This window comes from Magallana gigas, chromosome 4 (genome assembly GCF_963853765.1).
Source record: "Magallana gigas chromosome 4, xbMagGiga1.1, whole genome shotgun sequence".
Taxonomy (NCBI): domain Eukaryota; kingdom Metazoa; phylum Mollusca; class Bivalvia; order Ostreida; family Ostreidae; genus Magallana; species Magallana gigas.
In genome coordinates this window covers 50,275,928-50,294,156 of record NC_088856.1, presented here as the reverse complement: position 1 = coordinate 50,294,156, position 18,229 = coordinate 50,275,928, and the positions used below count along the sequence as shown (strand labels likewise).

Sequence of the window (18,229 nt, the reverse complement as noted above, 5' to 3'; positions counted from 1 at the left end):
ATCTACACAAATATGATAATTCCGGAAATTGTTGAATATTTCTGTCAATATTGAATTTGACCAGATACCAAATTTCAGATGCAAAAATGGAATCTTTCGGAAATGAAAAATGCAAGAAAATTCAATTTAATGTTGTGTAGAAATCAAATTTGTTGGATTGTTTTAATTATTGTGATTAACGAATAAATTATTTAAGACAACTTTAAAATCACGTAAACTGGTCAAAGAGCGATAACTCCAATATATCACACACACTTTACTACATGTATATATTGTATGCGAGCATTTTTATTTTGTTTTGATTAAATAAACTACTTGTTTACGTCTTCTGTGAAAATCCGTACAAATATCAAAAAGGGACAATATTTCAAAACACAGTACCATCCCCTTCCCCTTAACTAATGAGTTTATAGCTTATTGCATGTAACTAATATGTGCTGAATTATGTCCAAATGTCTTCAATGATGAAAATAATAATATCTAATACTGAATCGTTGTTAAGCATCGTTGCAGCATTAACACCAAGAGGATGGGCAAAGAAGGTGGGTAAATTAAAGCCCATAAACGTGAATATAAGAAACTGAAAAGTAAATAAAAGGCATGTAGCAACGCAAGGGTAGGGCACACTTTTTTGCAAATCACAAAATACTGTACAAAATTGTCCCCCCACTTTTCTGTAACTGTGAGAAAATGATTTGAAATCATACATCAGAAAGCATTATATAAATTCCTGTAATAAATTTTTCAACTGTAAATAACAACCCCCCACTACCCCCGGATATGAATTTAGATTTTTATTTTTTTTTTTTTGCATTTGGAAGATTTTTGGGGGTATGGCTGCCCCCTTTAACTTCGAAGCAATGCTACGTGCATAAAACTAACATTTTCATCAGATTTACGTTGTCAACTTTGTATTTTTTTTTCAAAATATCCTTTAAATAGCGTCTTATTAAACAGTTCAGCCGCTAACATACACTCCGAAACCTTGAAAATAATCAGCAGCTTATTTTCAGTTTTGGTAAGAAATTGGGGGGGGGGGTATTTTCAAAACTGTCTTATATTCAATTCACGGCTTATTATCCAAACAAAATACAGGTAAAGACGAGAGCACAATCATGGCTTATTATAAAACCAATAAATTGTAATCAATCGATTGTGAACTACTTGTTTGTTCTAGGGTATCCAGCTAACTGTAATCTGTAATCTGTAAGAGTAAAATTTTGATACAAACATAAAGAAGTGCACTTATTGATGCTTTAGAAGCCGAATATATCATGCTTTTAATTGTTTGATATTAAAAAAAATAAAACAACGTAATTCAACAAATGCTTGACGCGATGACTATTTTTCATTAGAATTTTTTGTTGTAACAAAACATTCAACCAAACGTTTCAGGAAAATAAACCCACGAGTCTTGACGGTCACCTGAGTACTATAGCCCTTTCATGTAGTCCCGTGTTTGCATTTTAAAGCTTCATTTTGGGGTCTATAAACTCAATCATCGATTCCTAAAAAAATACATGTTCACTATGTTCATACCCCCCCCCCCGCCTCCCAAAGAAAAACTATAGTAAACTGTCAACCAATGCTCAAAAGACATCGATTGGACAAGACTCTTATTGACATAATCTACTGACCAATTGACCTTTTGAACTGGAAATGCTATAACAACGGTCAGTCTGTATACAGGGTTTGATGACAACATATCATCTACACACAACCTACACATGTAAGTAGATGGCACACTTCCTCGAAGGGACATAATCATTAATAAAGAAAATGGGGCATTACATCTCCGATGCAACAAACAACATTCATTTGTTTCACTTTCTATGGAGAATTTTTAAATGTTGCAGTTTTAACAATTTTTACCAGATCACGCAAACATTCAAACATTTTACTCCATCCGTTGAACATGTTGAATCTGGAAGTCCATTTCAATACCGTAATATTTAAAATTATGGGGTCAAAGAAACTAACCTAAGCCAATTAACAAAGTTGTTTACAAATCATTTATTAGACATAATGACACATTATTTAAGGTATACAATGTACAACTGCAGGGTTTATTACTAGTGAGTAAGAAACAAAAGTTACTCAATCTTCAGTGACAAAAATCTTAATGGACAAAGATCAAATAAACACCATTCTAATGTTCAACAAATGTGGTACCTTCATTTTTTCAGCTTTGAAAAAGAAAATGTATGATTTATATAATTTCTATTCTTTAAAATGAAAAAAGATTGAAATTAACTCATAACTTAATATAAAGGAGAGCTAAAAAAAAGTTTTTCAAAGATATTTAATTCAACTTTTAGTGTCATTTTGTCAACATTAAAATGTTTTGATTTGTTTGACAAATACCAAACAAGGTTTCTCTGATTGTATTCTTATAATGTACACAGTTTGTTTAGACATTAAATGTATAAACATTTAATTCATTGACAATACAATCACTACACTAAAACAGTTTGTTATTATGATGTATAAACATGATAAACAAAACAATGATGCTAAATTTTGCTAATGCATGTTTTATATATCCACACAGTCAGTTGTTAACACACAATACATATATAAACAATGTTACACTGCTGTGTAATGTTCTACACATATTGTATTTTCTTCACTTTACCTGTTGTTAACTCAGCCACAAAGAGGTTGTGTCTGGTGTCCACACATAAACTCCATGGATCCTGTAAATGACAGTTGTCAATGTAGCGGAGGAACTGTCCGTCCTGATCCAGGATGTGGATACGCTGGTAGTCTGCTGTCAGGATCCGACCCTGGCTGTCTGTTGTGATGCCGCATGGATTAAATGATCCCTCGGTAGTAGAGGGAGGACCAGTGTAGGTAAACCGGAGTTTCCCTGCCTGATTGACCACCACTACTGCATTGGCTCTATAGTCTGACACACAGATATCTAGGTTCCTGTTCTCACTGATGTATCTACTGTAATCACCAGATGAATAGAGAGGTTGTCCTTTGTCGTCGTACTGAATACTTTGTTTCTCTGTGGAGCCAGAGTAACACACAACTTTTGTTTGTTTATTATCATCACTCTCCATGACAACCAGGAGGTCACCAGAGGAGGTACTACAGACACCGTGAGGTCTCCACCCCCGTAGTCTGATCACTGTCTGTATCTGTGTATTCTTCACTATGTTCACAGTTCTTTTTTTGTAATCAGTATAAACTAGATCCCCACTCCTTGTCACTGCTATGTCCCATGGATCGTTCCCTGACTTGGTTTTGACTGACTTCACTAGTTCCCCACGGAGGTTGTACAGTCTCATGATTTTGTCACCATAACCACACGTCCACATCTCCTCATCACTCAGACAGGACACACTGAGCAATCCTCTACACTCGGTGTCTATCTGTGTGATGATCCGTGGTACATCAATGAGCGGTCTGTCTGGGGGAGAGGACTCAGCACCGGGAGATTCCATGGTGTAGCCACGTTCTTCTGTTTTGATAGATGACGCTGACAGAGAACCAAACTGTTGATAAAGCTGTTCTTTGTTGATCTTATGAGGGGTAAAACTTGGTAAGGACACTGTGAGTTTAGGAGGCAATCTTCTGAATTCATCATTCCTGGATTTGTAGGCAGAGACACGGCTGACATCATTGGAGTCCAGTAATGTCTTCAGTTCAGTAATGGTCTGTGTGATTTCAGAAATGGTGTGTTTAATTTCATCTTCTTGTTTGTCTAAGACAGCCAGGTGTTTGGTGTCCGTTTCCTCCACGTTAGATTTCATGTTTCTGATAATGGTGTCTATTTCTCTGTGCAAGTCTTCTCCATGTTTGTCGATTTCTGTTGTCAATTTCTGGGAGTTTTCATTCAGAGCAGTTTTCTGGTCTGTGATAATGGATGCAATCTCTTGATATTTAAGATAAATGGCTTTTTCTAGTTCCTGTAAAGTTTTTTTAATGATTTCTTTCTGGTTGTCCATAACTTTAACTATTTCAATAAACTGATGGCCGCTGTGTTCTTCAGAAGAAGCACATGTTGTACAAATAGGAAGGTGACATTGCTCACAGTAATGTTCACATATTTTTGAGGGATGTTTTTGACACTTTGGAGTATATCTCCTCTTTTTAAATGGCAGCACTTTGTGTTCTTTGGATTGATCAGAGATATGGTCCTTCTCACAAGCTTTACACAGATATTTGTTACAAATGGCACAGTACATAGGGGGGCCCGGGGTCTCACAGAGATGACACCGTAACACATCCTGAAGGTTGTACTCAGGGTCCATGGTAATGGCACTTTTGTCATATATTCTGAAAAAAAAAGCCCAACAAACTTAGTATGCATTTTTCTCTGAAAAAGTTTTCATATTATATGTAACCTACTTGTAGTTAAATCCGTTTTAATTTTTCAAAACATTTACAATATGCCCATTGGACCGTAACGGTCACCCAAGTATATCGTAACCATCTGATAAATTATTAATGGTAATTCAACCATTTTATTAGCTGCAGAACTGTAGCTCTCCAGGAAAAAAAATATTGACAGACCGGAGAGCTACAGGGCCACCCATTGCAGGCACGTAGCATCGTTTTTGAAAGTGGGGGGGCCAGACTCATCCAAAAAATCTTGACAAGCAAAAAAAAAAGAAAAAAAAAAAGGGAAATTTAAACTTTTCCAAAAAATCCTAATCCGGGGGGGGGGGGGGGGGGGGGCTGGCGTAGTAATATAACTTCAATTTCACTCCTCATTTCCTTATTTTCATATCAATTTTTTACATACACCCGAAAAAGTGGGGGGGCCAACACCATGATAATTCAATTTTTTATATGTAAATTTTAAAAAATTTGTTGCTGCAAGAAAAAGTGGGGGGGCCAGGCCCCCCCTGGCCCCCCCTGATGCTACGTGCCTGCATTGAAAAAATTGTATATTTATTGCGCAGAAAAACGTGCTCTAGTTTTGGACTGATTTACCTTATTTATACGCAAATTCTATGAAAACAATTAGTACCGTTAAATTCTTCATGCAATTTACTACCGATTTATGATAACGTTAAATGAGCTGGGTGAAGAGGATATGTGGCTTAACAAACTAGCAGGTTTATATAAGGATTGGAAAAGTGGTTTAACTGGTATCTATATCCAACATCTTCGCTAGCCAAGGGTTTTCGGTCCACTTTGCTCCCCATAAACCCTTGGCGGATTTCATTACGAAAACTCGGTGATGTGGTGGCGCTATCTAGCGAGCAACTTGAGTTGTGCCCCTTGCATATTTACATTTTAATCGAATTAAACAACGGGTTTTTTATACACTATGGCATTAATACAACTTGAAAACATGTTGACTACCGAATATCGGAACATAATTAACGATGCTATTAAATACGAATTAAGTTATAACCATGGGAAAGCACGGAATGTTTTATTCGTAGTGTTTTGTAAGGATCTGTACCGGGAGTGAAAAAGTCGCCGATTTATATGAAAGCTTTCATGCCATAAAACCCGGTATCTTTGTCGTGAATAATGCGAACCAAAAAAATAAAATAAAACAGAGCTCATTGAACCTTTAAAAGCAATAACCATAAGCAGGAACGAATATACTAACAGGATAGGCAACTTCTACATTCACCATGTTTACTTCCCATGCATTCACGCGAGCCTTGACAAGTTTGCAGAACTATGTATAATCCCAGTAAAATATATAGGTTTTTAAAGCGATCTGGTTAGACCATCGTTGGGGAGGCACTGTACGCGAGAACTTGTGCCTCAACTTGTTAAAAGCACCGAATGTTTTACCAAAGATCACACATGTGTTTTCTTTTAAAGTTTATATTTACAAGCACTGCGATTGGATCAGCAACTCGCAGCTGCAGCCAATCATAAAACGGAGCTTGTCACCGAGTTTTCGTAATGAAATCCGCCAAGGGTTTATGGGGAGCAAAGTGGACCGAAAACCCTTGGCTAGCGAAGATGATATCTAAAGCGTTTTCTGTTTATAATAACAGGATTCAGAAGGAGGGGGATGCTCTGCATTGATTTACATTGTTTTATCAATAATAAATTATGAACACAAGGCATTGTTTCAAAAATTGTTTTTCTTGGATAGTAAATCTAATCAAGAAGACTATATCAATTCATGAAAATTAGTACTGAAGGTATGAATCTTTAGAGAGAAGTTATGGTGATCACCTTTGGTGGAAAGAGTGGAAAGAAAGGGGGCTGATTCACACATTATCTATAGTAGTGTACATAGGCGTAGGAACCGAGGGGGTGGGGCTTAGCAACTATTAGGCACATTGCATTATAAAGGGTTCAGCCCCCCCCCCCCCCCCACTTTTTCTCGCAGGAAAGAAAATATTGAGACCTATGTTGGAGCCATAGGTATACTAGCCCCCCCCCCCCCCCCACCCCCCCCCCCCTTACGGATTAGGAATTTCAAGATTTGGGGGGAAAAAAATTTGGTAGGTATGCATTTTTTTTTGGTTTTATAGGTAACCCCCCCCCCCTCTCCGTCAAGATATCTAAGGATTAGTCTAGCCCCCCCCCCCCCCCCCCCCACTTTCAATTTGATTCCGACGCCACTGTAGAATATGAACTTTTAAAGGTTCCGGCAAATACGGTCTACCAAGGTTAATACTCAATATGTACTTTTTTAATTATCGCTTATTTGTTTATGATTTGCACACTATCTTTTCTATGCAGTTTATTAAATTCAAACTGGCGTGCAACACATTCTCGCCAAGGATCATTTCTTGCCAGTGTATTGGTACGTCATTTTTTGTTTATAATTTTCTGTGTAAATAAAATGACATAACAAAGCTCTGGCAAGAAATAATCCTCGGCGAGAATTGGTCCCACACCAGTAGACATTTGGGCAATCTCATTGGCCTCTTGCCCTCAAAATACGTTTACCATGGGGCTATTTAACCTCGTACACTGTATGGTTGACTCACGACGACGGACAAAAACTAGATAACAACAGATCACCCACTGTTTCAGGTGACCTAAAATATCATGTGATTTTTGTGATTGAAATAGTTTTATACACCATTTCAAAGAAAAACAATAGAATATAATCACTGACATGAATGTCAATGTTGAATATAGGTCTACAAAGAAAAGTTAAGTCAATACATGATACGAATTATAACAAACCTGCCGAGTACAAAATGGCGACATTTCACATGTTTATTCTTCCTGGTACCAATGTCCTGTAGCTACCTGTTTAAAATCACGTGACATGTTTAGATAATGCACAGAATGACAAATGAGGTGTATTTCGAACAAAGTACCAGTACCTTCTTTGTGTAATCATATTAATTACATGTATTTCGGTTTTTTTTAACAAAAATGTCAGTTCCAGTTTTTGTACACTGCATTTTATGATATAAATGATAAATTTGATAGGTCAGTTGACTAAGTGATAGCTAGTGAGAACACCCCTACAAATCATTCTTATCATCTCCTGTTTCCTATACCTGTACTCTATGAATTGGTGTGATATATATACTACCATATACTATATACACTATATTTTGAAGTTGTTTTCTCTTGTATTCCAGTTTTCACAGAGTGTTTATTGAAATGGGATATATACCCTAGCTTTTTAGTCCATGCATTGGTGTTAATTGAAAATAAATCACCAAAGTTTCTCAACATCAAGTGAATACTCAAGTTAATATCTAATCAGACTGTGAACATATTAGAAATATAACAATGGAATAGAAATAAAAGAACAAACTAATGTTTCATAATTTTGATTAATTTCTTTTTGATCACGAAATATACAGGAGAGATTTACTTTTCTATGCTGCGCTCGCCTCAACAGTTGCACCAAAAAAACACATCATATATAACCAAAGTTGTGTTCAACAGAATGAGTGCTTGCAAGCGCTCGATAAATTTGTGTTGCAGGTATAGGGAAATTTGCGAGCATTTGCAACACTCGCTCTGTTGAACACGCCCTTGGGACCTATACATTCCTATTACCACTTCTTATTAATATATTTTCTTGATTTTCATTATATACATTATTATAAATTTTCAGCAATATTTGAGCAAACTAAAATGCAACAAAAGGCCTTGGGCCCACATCACTCACCTGAGAACCGTCTTTAGAGTATCAAATAAAAAAATGTCTAAACAACTTGATAGAGTATATCTACATGTTCAAAGATTTTCAAACTTTTCTCCACGGTGACCATATTCTCAAGTTAAACAACGAGCTTTTTTTGTTGTATAACTTGTATTAGTTTTTGACAATAAGATTTTTTTTCAAAAGTTTCTCTTAGTAATGCAATATAAAAATTCAACTATTGAGGCCCTATCCTACCCCTGAGGATCATGATTTGACCAAACTTGAATTTACACTACCTTAGAATGCTTCAACACAACCCAGTTACAGCTTTTCTGGCCAATTGCTTTTTTGAAAAGATTTTTCTCTATATATTCCTATGTAAAATTTCTCCTGTAGTGGTCCTACACTACCCTGAAGGATCATGATTTAAATATCTACAATACACGAGTGCTTTCACACAAGTTACAGCTTCTCAGACTGATCGGTTTATGAGAATTAGATTTTTCTCTATAGATACTTCTGTAAAAGTTTGAACCCCCATTGTTGACCCTCCCTATCCCCAGGATTGTGAGTATTACCTCCCCTTTAAAAAGGAAGGGTGTACACATGGCCCAATTTAAATCCCCTTCACCCAATAATGCTGTGTGCCAAGTTTGGATGAAATTGACCAAGCGGTTTTGGAGATGAAAATGTGAAAAGTTTACAACAACAACAATGACAGACAATGGCCAAACTATGATAAAAAAAAAAAAACAACCTGAATTGACAATACATACTTGCAAATGACCAGTTCTTGCCAAGAACCATTTCTCGCCAGTGCAAGTTACATGTACGTCATTTTATCACAACATAAAATCATATATGACATATGAAGTAACAATGAACTGGTGAGAAAGGGTACTCGGTGAGAATTGGTGGCACGTCAGTAGAGATAAAACACTAGGTTTTTATTATCAACTTAATCAGATAATAGTTTACATGTATTGATATTCAAAGTATACAAACCTTTTCACCTCCAACTCAAAATGGTGACAATGTACTTGTTTTTTTCTCTTCCTGGTTAGGTTTCCTGTATAAAATCATGTGATTGAGTATAAGTTTCAATAAAACACAAAACTAAACATTCCAGGTAACTCTAAGAATTGTGCTAGTTTTAATGTTTGACAAGTTAAAGAACACTATAGTAACATTAATCTAATTATCTTATTATAGTCTTCCCAAGATATTTTTGCCGCATATTTTCTTAAATTATTCAATATTTATAATAATTTAACCTCTTGATTCAGTCGATATTCATTCAAAAGTATGAAAAAATCCCAAGATTTCCCTTATGAAACGCCCCCTCTATGTTGTCAGATTTCAATACATGGCTAAAAATAGAAAGTCTACGGGGAATTTTGCATTGCATCAGCCATAATTAAGCCCGGATGATAACTTTGAAAATTGTGCGAGATATTCCGAGTGAATTGAATGGAGAAATGATGTCAACATTCCCCATTATAAATCTCCGTAGGAAATCTGTTTCCATTCCTGTGAATTTTTACGAGGGAAAAATAATAATGTGTGAATGAAGTTATCTTGGAAATTTTCCCTTTCATCCATTTCAATTGCACTTCTTTCACAGGTATGCGTATTTTTATTAAAAATCGTCCAAATGTGCGGCATAAATATCTTGGGCTGACTAAAGTGAATGAATTTAGTTTAATATGCTGGAAAATAGATATCAAACTATAAAAAAATCCTCTAAAAATTGTACTATTTTAACATTAATATTTGACAAGTTAAAGAGCTGCAGTATTATATTAATCTTAATGATTTTATAAGATTACAAAGATAACTGGATGATTATAGCATCATGATATGCTAGCCATTCTGCCAATAGATATCAAGCTATAGATAATTTGGTTGGACAGCAACATTTGAAGGGGAATGTGCGGCCATCTTGTACATTTGAGGATAAGAATATAAACATTTCTTGAACTGGCTTGTTTCTGCCCGAAACTGGCCCAAAATGTTGCCAAAATATATAAAAGCAATAAATATAAAGTCCTACAATAGCCTACATGTCATTCTTTTTTTGGCAATCAATTTCGTCAACTCTGTAATAGCATTAGATTATAATCTTCAACAGTCAGAAATACCATTAATACGTTTAACAATATACGCACCTCATGAAGGCCTACAACTCAAAATGGCGACAATATCCATGTTTACACTTCCTGGTTCGTGTTTACCGTCTTCCTGGTCAGCGGCCTGTATAAATTCATGTGATTGATTTAAATAAAACACAAAACCAAACATTCCGTGAAGATTCATTGCATTAAATGCAATAGGCCTAGTTAACTTGTTAAAGAGCAGTTAAATCTATTAAAATCATTAAATTAAAACTATAACGTTACAGTATATAGGCCTAATATTTTAGCAATTCCTTCAAAAATTACTTATAATATATAATCATATATAAGTTGGTGTATAAAATCAAACTCCCTGATGTGTAAGCCTCTACCTCTTCTTCCACAGAAGTTTTCTCTGACTCCATCACGCCCACTGTCGTCTGCGCTCATGTCTGTCTGTAATCTCAGCGAGATTCGTCGAGACTGAAAAATTTTTGACGGACGTCTACGTCCGTCAAAAATTTTGCAGTCTCGACGAATCTCACTGAGATTAGTCTGTCTGTAGACTGGTTCTCTGTCTTTATCATACGAAGCAAGAGCAATTTTTCACATATACAATCCTTATATAGATAAAACGTGTTATACTCTGTCCCGAGTTTTTGCTTCCACCACTTTTTGCTCGATATTTCAATAATAGTAAATACCTTTGTGCTCAGACTACGTTCATCCACTAATATAAAAAATGTCCAGATTATCTGTTTTGAAACGCCCCCTCTACCACTTCAGGTTTCAATACACATCCCGAAATTGAAAGTCTACGGAGATTTTGCATTGCAACAGCCATTAATAAGCCCGGATGATAACGTTAAAAAATTGCGCTATGTATTCCGAGTGTATTCCGAATGGAGAAAAGATGTAAACATTCCCCATTATAAATCTCCGTAAAGAATCTGTTTTCGTTTCTGTGAATTTTTCTGAGTGGAAAGGGGTAATTGTTCAATGAAGATATCTTGGATGTATTCCCTTTTAACGATTTCAACTGTATTTCTTTCACAGGTATGTGTAATTTTATTAAAAATCATCAAAAAGCGATGGAAGCAATTATAACTTGGGACAGACTATAGTAAATGAAAGGTGCCTACCGTTTTATGATTTTCAAGATAAATATTCTTTAGATGATACATAAATAACACTGTTATTTATGTCTCTGGTAAGCACAATGAAAAATCACCACTTTCTATGAAACATGTAGAATAAAAGTAACAGATCACGGAGTTTTGTCCATTTTTGACCAAATAAATATATCTAGAATGCCTACAAATGACTCTCTCCAAAAACGGCATCAAACAAGCTCTTGACCTCCTCTTTAAAATAATGTCAAATTGAATACAGGTACCGGTGTTATATAGCCTAGTGCCTTTTCCCTCTAGCCATCTTTCCCACCGGAAAAGTGGCTATATAGCAATCCCCCCCCCCGAAAAATGGCTATATAGCAGTTTTTCCCCCCACGGAAAGCTGACTATATAGTGGGTTTTCCCCCTTTTTATAGCCAGATTACCCCCACGGAAAACCTACTATATAGTAGATATTTTCCCCCTTTTTACATTCCGGTCAACAAAGGCACGCGCCTTCATAACATTCGATCCTGTGCAGGCACGTAGCATCGTTTTTGAAAGTGGGGGGGGGGGGGGCAGACTCATCCAAAAAATCTTGACAAGCAAAAGAAAAAAAAAAAAAAAAAAAAAAGGAGAAATTTAAACTTTTCCAAAATCTTCAAAATCCTAATCCGTAAGGGGGGGGGGGGGGCGTAGTATATAACTTCAATTTCACTCCTCATTTCCTTATTTTCATATCATTTTTTTACATAATCTCAAAAAAAAGGGGGGGGGGGGCAACTCCATGATAATTCAATTTTTTATATGTAAATTTTTAAAAATTTGTTGCTGTGTCATCACCATTTATTTCACTTTTTGTTACACCTTTTTGAAACACCTTTTACACGGATTTCGGAATACCTCGAATCTTTTTCATCTAATCGATGCTTATCTACAATTTTGACCTTATCTACAGTTTTGACTTCGACGCTATGACATTGACATTTTTCACAGAACACGTCAGAATACATTTGAGTGAAAATACGCCGGTTTGGATCTTTAATTTTCTCATGTATTATCATCTATGTATAAACTTCTCCTAGGAAACTGACTAATCTTGACTTAATTTTGTAGAGGAAGGGAATAAGAAGTGGAAATGTATTACTCCCTTCGTCTAAAAGGCTATCAATTTTAAATTAATACCGTTAGAATTCGGACGATCTTTGTATAATCATATATTTCTACTTATAAATATCAAACGAGAGACAGCTAGGGTGCAATGATATAATGAGAAACTGAAATGTTTTACTTCTATTGATGGGGTTCTAAATCATGGGTAAGGTGTATTATAATTGATTATGTATTAAAGACATGTGTAAGTTAGTATTTACAATTTTGTTTTAAAGTCACGCATATTCATACTCATGTTGGTTAGCTCATTTTTAACGAAACGCGAGGTTTTATGATGTAAACATTTTTTTTTAAATGAAATGGCTTAACAACCAGAACAAAGTCAGTATCTTTGCTGGTTACTTTGGAAAATGTGATATATAGAGCCTGAACTAACCTTATGTATATATATCATAATTCACTGCCTGCTAATTTTTCCACTTTTTTATTTTGCAACGTGATTTATAAATATACACTTTTGAAAACGATGCCAATAAGACAAATAAATCAAGATATACGATTCACTTACCTAAAAATCGCATACTATATATTTATTTCATATTTTTGCAATAGACTGATTTACTTGTGTACCATATTATTTCTTCGAACAATGAAACAAGGGTAATTAGAAATAAAAACTAACACATTTTTTGCGATGAGCTGACTTATTTTTTTTAAATATTTATAAGCTTGTTCTTCTTATCAATTGGCAAGTAAAAAAAGTCGTATATCAAGTGCGCTTTTGTTGGGTATTTATTTTTGTTTTCGGTTGCTACTTTTATGAATAAAAATTTATTGATTTATTTATCTAGTTATTTATCATATCATTAGTCATCTTATGAATTGATTAAATGTTTTGAAGAATAATCAATTTACCCGCGTACCTTTTTTAAAATTTTTGTTCGTAAATTTAAAAGAAAAGCAGAATTAAACGGAATTTTCAACCATTTTGATAAAGAAATATGTGAGTGAGTGTGTATTTTTAAATGATATTTTTACTTTCAAATGATCGTTAAAATATGGTGATGTGGTTATCTTTAGTTTTTGAGATAAGGGGCCCTAAAAATACGCTATTCATAATAATTGGATTTCAAACATCGGGTTCGGAAAGATCAAGGGCCCCTACCATGGGGGCTAAAATTTTCAGGGTCATCTACAAGTGGTATACCACTACCACTGTGAAAATATGGTTAAAGGACATATCGCATGTTTCTAAAGTATACGATATTTTACATTTTTTGGCTTCCTTGTGTATCTAATAATTACTCCTAACAGTTTGTTAACGATATAAAAGCGATAATAAGCCATAATATCAATTTAAATTATAGCCTCGATCGTTTAAAAACTCGTTAATTAGATAGCGTGTCACGTGGTACAGTGACGTCACATGCGACCTTCTTCGAACAGCTGATTGTAAACAATTGTTAGCATTATCTTCTTTAAATTTTGACATTCATTCATCATGTAAGTTGTTTTTTTTTTACATGCTGACTAAATTAAAAGAATCTTATTATTCAGTCGTACATGTTTGAGCCACTAGTACGGATAAAAAACGATGATATTGCCGAAAAAGCGACGATGAAGTCGGCAATGACAATCAAATTGATCGACGTGTAAACATTGTAAACACAACTTAGTAAGGATTGGAGCTCAAATAAATCTGTTAAAGGTGTTTATTTATTAAAATCTACAACAGTCTTGGTTTTTGGCGTTCCTAACGACTCAGAATGTTCATTATTGTAAAACTGTGGTGGACAAGAAGTTTGTTTCTTCGGCAGTAACTGATCACAACTTTCTAAGGTTGTTTACTCTATATTACACTGGATTAAAAAACAGGCAAGAACATTTTCCTTAATTATTGTTTATTTCTGTAAGATCCCATCTCCGTATTTTTTTTATCCATTTACGTATAAATGTATATCAACAAACTTGGTCTATTTCTCGCGTAAACAATCAATATCGACAACTCGATCCATGACTTCTCCCACAAAAAATAAAACTCACAGAAATCTCACCTACAGTACTAAAATTATGATTTCTGCAGAGGTGAGCTACATGTATGAATGAAGAAATCATGTATACAAAACCGATGCATACATGAACGTATAGTTTACCAATAAGACAAAGAAAACAGCTAATGAAGCGAGGCGGTATCCAAAATGGCGTCCCCTCTCGTTTTTTTTCTCCGCTGAACTTACGTTTTGTACACAGGCCCCTGTGCATAAACTTCAAATTTTTTTCTTTTTGAGAAATGAATACGGTTTATTTATGAAACTATAATTACAAAAATGTGCCATATAATTAATAATATATGAATTGAATGTTTATTTATAAATCCTCTCGTCGACAGATAGACCCCTAATCATTGCTAATTGTCACAAGATTTCACCATACTTTCGTAAGGGAAACTTAAAAAAAAAACAATCCAAATCCCCATTTTAGGTGGCTTAATCACCCGCAGGAGGCACAGAATGCCATCATGTCCCGTTATCGGCAATTTAACAGGTGATAATTAGTTTAATTGTCGTTTAAATCTAATCCAATTACAAAGATGGCTAACAGCACCTTCTCGCTCGAGGTCGCATATGACGTCACACATCATGGCGGGTAGATCGAGAGAGAAAATATGCATATCGCGACATTTGAATTTCATCGCTTTCAAACTCACGAATTAGGCAGAATATTTTATGAAAACGTTATTAAACTTCATTTTTAATGAGTATAGAATGATTTTATTTAAAAAATTCCGAAAATTGAAAAACATGCGATATGTCCTTTAAGTGGTCATCTCTAGAATTTGAGATTCGGGCCCCCACTTACAGAACACTATATTCAATCATTATAATGGGGTTTTAAACATCGGGCCCTGAAACATCGAGGGCCCCTATCCTGAGGGCTGAAATTTTCAGAGTCATATACAAGTGGCAAACCACTGCCACTGTGAAAATATGGTGATGTGGTCGTCTCTAGTTTATGAGATATAGGACCCTAAAGAATATGCATTATTAATATTCATTATAATAGGATTTTAAACATCGGGCTCTGAAAATCGGAAACAAAATTTCTCTAAAACAGATCGATGTTTAGCCTGGATGTGCACAAACAGACAAGACGGACTGATAGATTTACGTTGTGTATTAAAAATTTCTCAAAACATTTTTCACTTACTAATTCAGAACACAGAATTATATGCATATAAGTGTATATCTTGTAAAACCAAGTACTTTTTTCAATTAATTACTTAAATTAAGTTCTATGTATAATTCCATTACACACATGTTCTATTTTCAGCATTGTCTATAGTATAAAAAATAATGAATCGGCAAAACGAAACTTAACCTGTACAGATGAATGCAGATATATATATATATGCAACCTGTTTTGAAAATTTGCGCGCTAGACTAACGAAACACTCGGAACTCCTCTTCTTCAGTCTAGTTTACATTTATAGATGGAGAAATGGCGGTAGACATTTTGTAAACAGGTAATTCTCCTTTGTCGACGGTTATGCGTAGAAATTTACATCTTCTACAGAATAATATCTGTCTTCCTCAATAGAAGATCCTTTCAGACAATATATTTTTGGACGTGGGGGGTTTCGGACTGTAAACAAAAGCACGTGGGTACGGAGTCCAGGGTGGAAATATTCTTAGTTCGAACCTGACTCGGGGCGAGATTTTATATCGTTCTTTGAATGGATTTTCCTCAAAATATTTGTGTTATTGGTCTGTTTATTTTAAATAAAGCCATAAATATAGGTATTAATTTTAATTTGCAAATCATATATTCATATTCACCATATGAATTGAATTCACATGCACACTTGATAAGCTGGGTTATGCCAATCAAGTGAAATACAATGTACATTACACAGACTATCAACCGAAACCAGAGCGTTGATAAGTACTTGATATACATGTTTTTTATGAGGCAAAAAGGAGTTCTCTTATTTCATAATTATTCATGTCATTTGCCTCTCCCTAAATTAAATCACTGTAAAAAGAGAGTGCATGGGACAGAATTTGAATTCCTTCTTTCATTTAACTCTTGTTGGGTGTTTTACATGCATTTTATGATCATGTAGGATTTGTTATAGGTCGTGAACTGTTTACAGATGAGAAGTCAGCATGGATTTGGACTACAAGGCCATCCTTACAGAGGAGATAGCTTTGGAAGGACTCGATGGTGAATTTATTATTTAAGTTCTGTATTTAAAAATGATTAAAAATTGAGGCTTAATTATGATAAACTTTTTAATACAGTGTATATATATTGCAGATTAATACATCTTATTTTCAGAAATTCTTTTTTAAAAACATCTTCACACAACCCATAAATTGAAGGAGTTGTTTGTTTTTATGTACTGTAAGATTGCATGGCTATACTCTTGATTTGTACGTGAATTTATAATAAATTATTTAGCAAATTACTTCATTTTCCACAGCCGCGGTTATCGTGTTACAGAAAAGTCTGAGGCAATTAAATTGTACTTGTAAATTGTATAAAGAATTTTATAGTTTTCCCCACATAATATGTTAATTCTTAAGGTTAATCATGCAATCCCTCATATTGTTTCTCTTCAACCTCAACTCTGAAAATGATAATTGTTTCAATTTCAGGTATAACCTTACAAGCACTATGGGTGAGACTAGAAAACAGGCCCAACTTCAAAATGAGGCTTGACGAGGGAAGCCAGGAATTCCTCTGGAGGTGTATTCTCTCCATACCTGACCTGGAGTTTTACCGCCTGCCATCACCCAGGGGAGTCCTCAACCCAAAATTGCCAATCGTCATAGACCCAGAATCTGGAGTAACTGTGGATTTCGTGAGTTGACATTTTTTTTTATTGTACCAAGTTAACGAATTAGGCTACCTTGTTAAAATGTTTGCCTTTTCCTTACCAATGAGGAAAATGTTAGTGCTTAAGATATTTTCATTGATAATCTGCATGAGCAAAAGTTTTTTTTGCATTCAGTTGTTTGCAGATAGATCTTTTTTTATGTATACTTTAGGCAACTTTGAAAAAAAAAATTTATTGTAGAATAACCTATACTGACCCAATTACCGGTAAAGTTTATTAATATAAGATTCATAAACATGGAGTCAGGAATAGGCAAACAAACAATTTTTTTTCAAGGTGGCCTAACCTTTACAAATCATATTTACTGTTACATGTACTTGGTCACTATTCATGCATACAATTTAATTCAAATCATTTTAACACTATTTGTTTTATACAATGTATTGTTTATAATTTTGTACAGATGTTATTAACTGCAACGAGAAATAATTAACAAAAACTGAGTAGATTGATATGTATCTCTTGAAAGCAAATCATATAAATTATGTGACAGGAAATATTTAGTATTCTGATCTTATCCTCACAAACGCTTTCTTGATTTCAATTCTGGTTTCTTGATATCATCTGCATTATTAATCAGTTTTCCTTCTCAAATTAAACCCATTTTCATTACAAGCAAGCATACATTAAATGTATTTTATTGGAAAATAGGATATGGGGGAGGAGTTGTACCCAATCAAAATCATCCAACAGGAGGGCCCTATCATTGGCTCCTGTTCCACCTATGACAGCAGGCAATGCGTTACCATCGAGATCAAAGCAGACAATTGTGGAACTTGGCCTGCAGCCAAAGATGTGACCGAGAAGTAAGAGACACATTCCTCTTTTTGCAATTCCACAAAATAAATGATATTTTTAAAAATAAATGGGTTGTCTCTCAATTCAATTTGCCTACAAAACAAGTGTCCCGAATTTTTTATCATACTTACGAGATATGTAA

General features: G+C 34.7%; 2 protein-coding genes across 9 annotated transcripts in view; one reads left to right on the top strand and one right to left on the bottom strand.

Moving 5' to 3' along the window:
* Positions 1-18,229, top strand: part of LOC105331947 (general transcription factor 3C polypeptide 1) — a 245,419-nt gene that overhangs the window by 148,804 nt on the left and 78,386 nt on the right. For 2 of the 6 annotated variants that reach the window (XM_066082764.1, XM_066082759.1), the window contains exons 1-4: positions 15,843-15,912; positions 16,525-16,613; positions 17,048-17,253; positions 17,941-18,095. The exons of 3 other annotated variants lie outside the window; for them this stretch is intronic. In XM_066082764.1, the coding sequence (XP_065938836.1) occupies positions 16,556-16,613; positions 17,048-17,253; positions 17,941-18,095 (419 nt within the window). In that variant the 5' untranslated portion in view covers positions 15,843-15,912; positions 16,525-16,555. Of the gene's footprint in view, positions 1-15,842; positions 15,913-16,512; positions 16,614-17,047; positions 17,254-17,940; positions 18,096-18,229 lie in introns of those variants that run through there. One more of the 6 variants, XM_066082760.1, reaches the window with a different exon arrangement.
* Positions 1,999-10,561, bottom strand: LOC105324262 (E3 ubiquitin-protein ligase TRIM71-like). 3 transcript variants are annotated; one of them, XM_066082768.1, is made up of 4 exons: positions 10,219-10,558; positions 9,056-9,119; positions 7,129-7,194; positions 1,999-4,287 (listed from the first exon to the last, which is right to left on the bottom strand). In XM_066082768.1, exon 4 carries the CDS (start codon positions 4,260-4,262, stop codon positions 2,607-2,609), a length of 1,656 nt encoding a protein of 551 aa, XP_065938840.1. In that variant the 5' UTR covers positions 4,263-4,287; positions 7,129-7,194; positions 9,056-9,119; positions 10,219-10,558; the 3' UTR covers positions 1,999-2,606. The 3 variants fall into 3 exon arrangements, with proteins under 3 accessions (XP_065938840.1, XP_065938841.1, XP_065938839.1); XM_066082769.1 differs by lacking the exon at positions 9,056-9,119; XM_066082767.1 differs by lacking the exons at positions 7,129-7,194; positions 9,056-9,119 and having other exon boundaries at positions 10,219-10,561.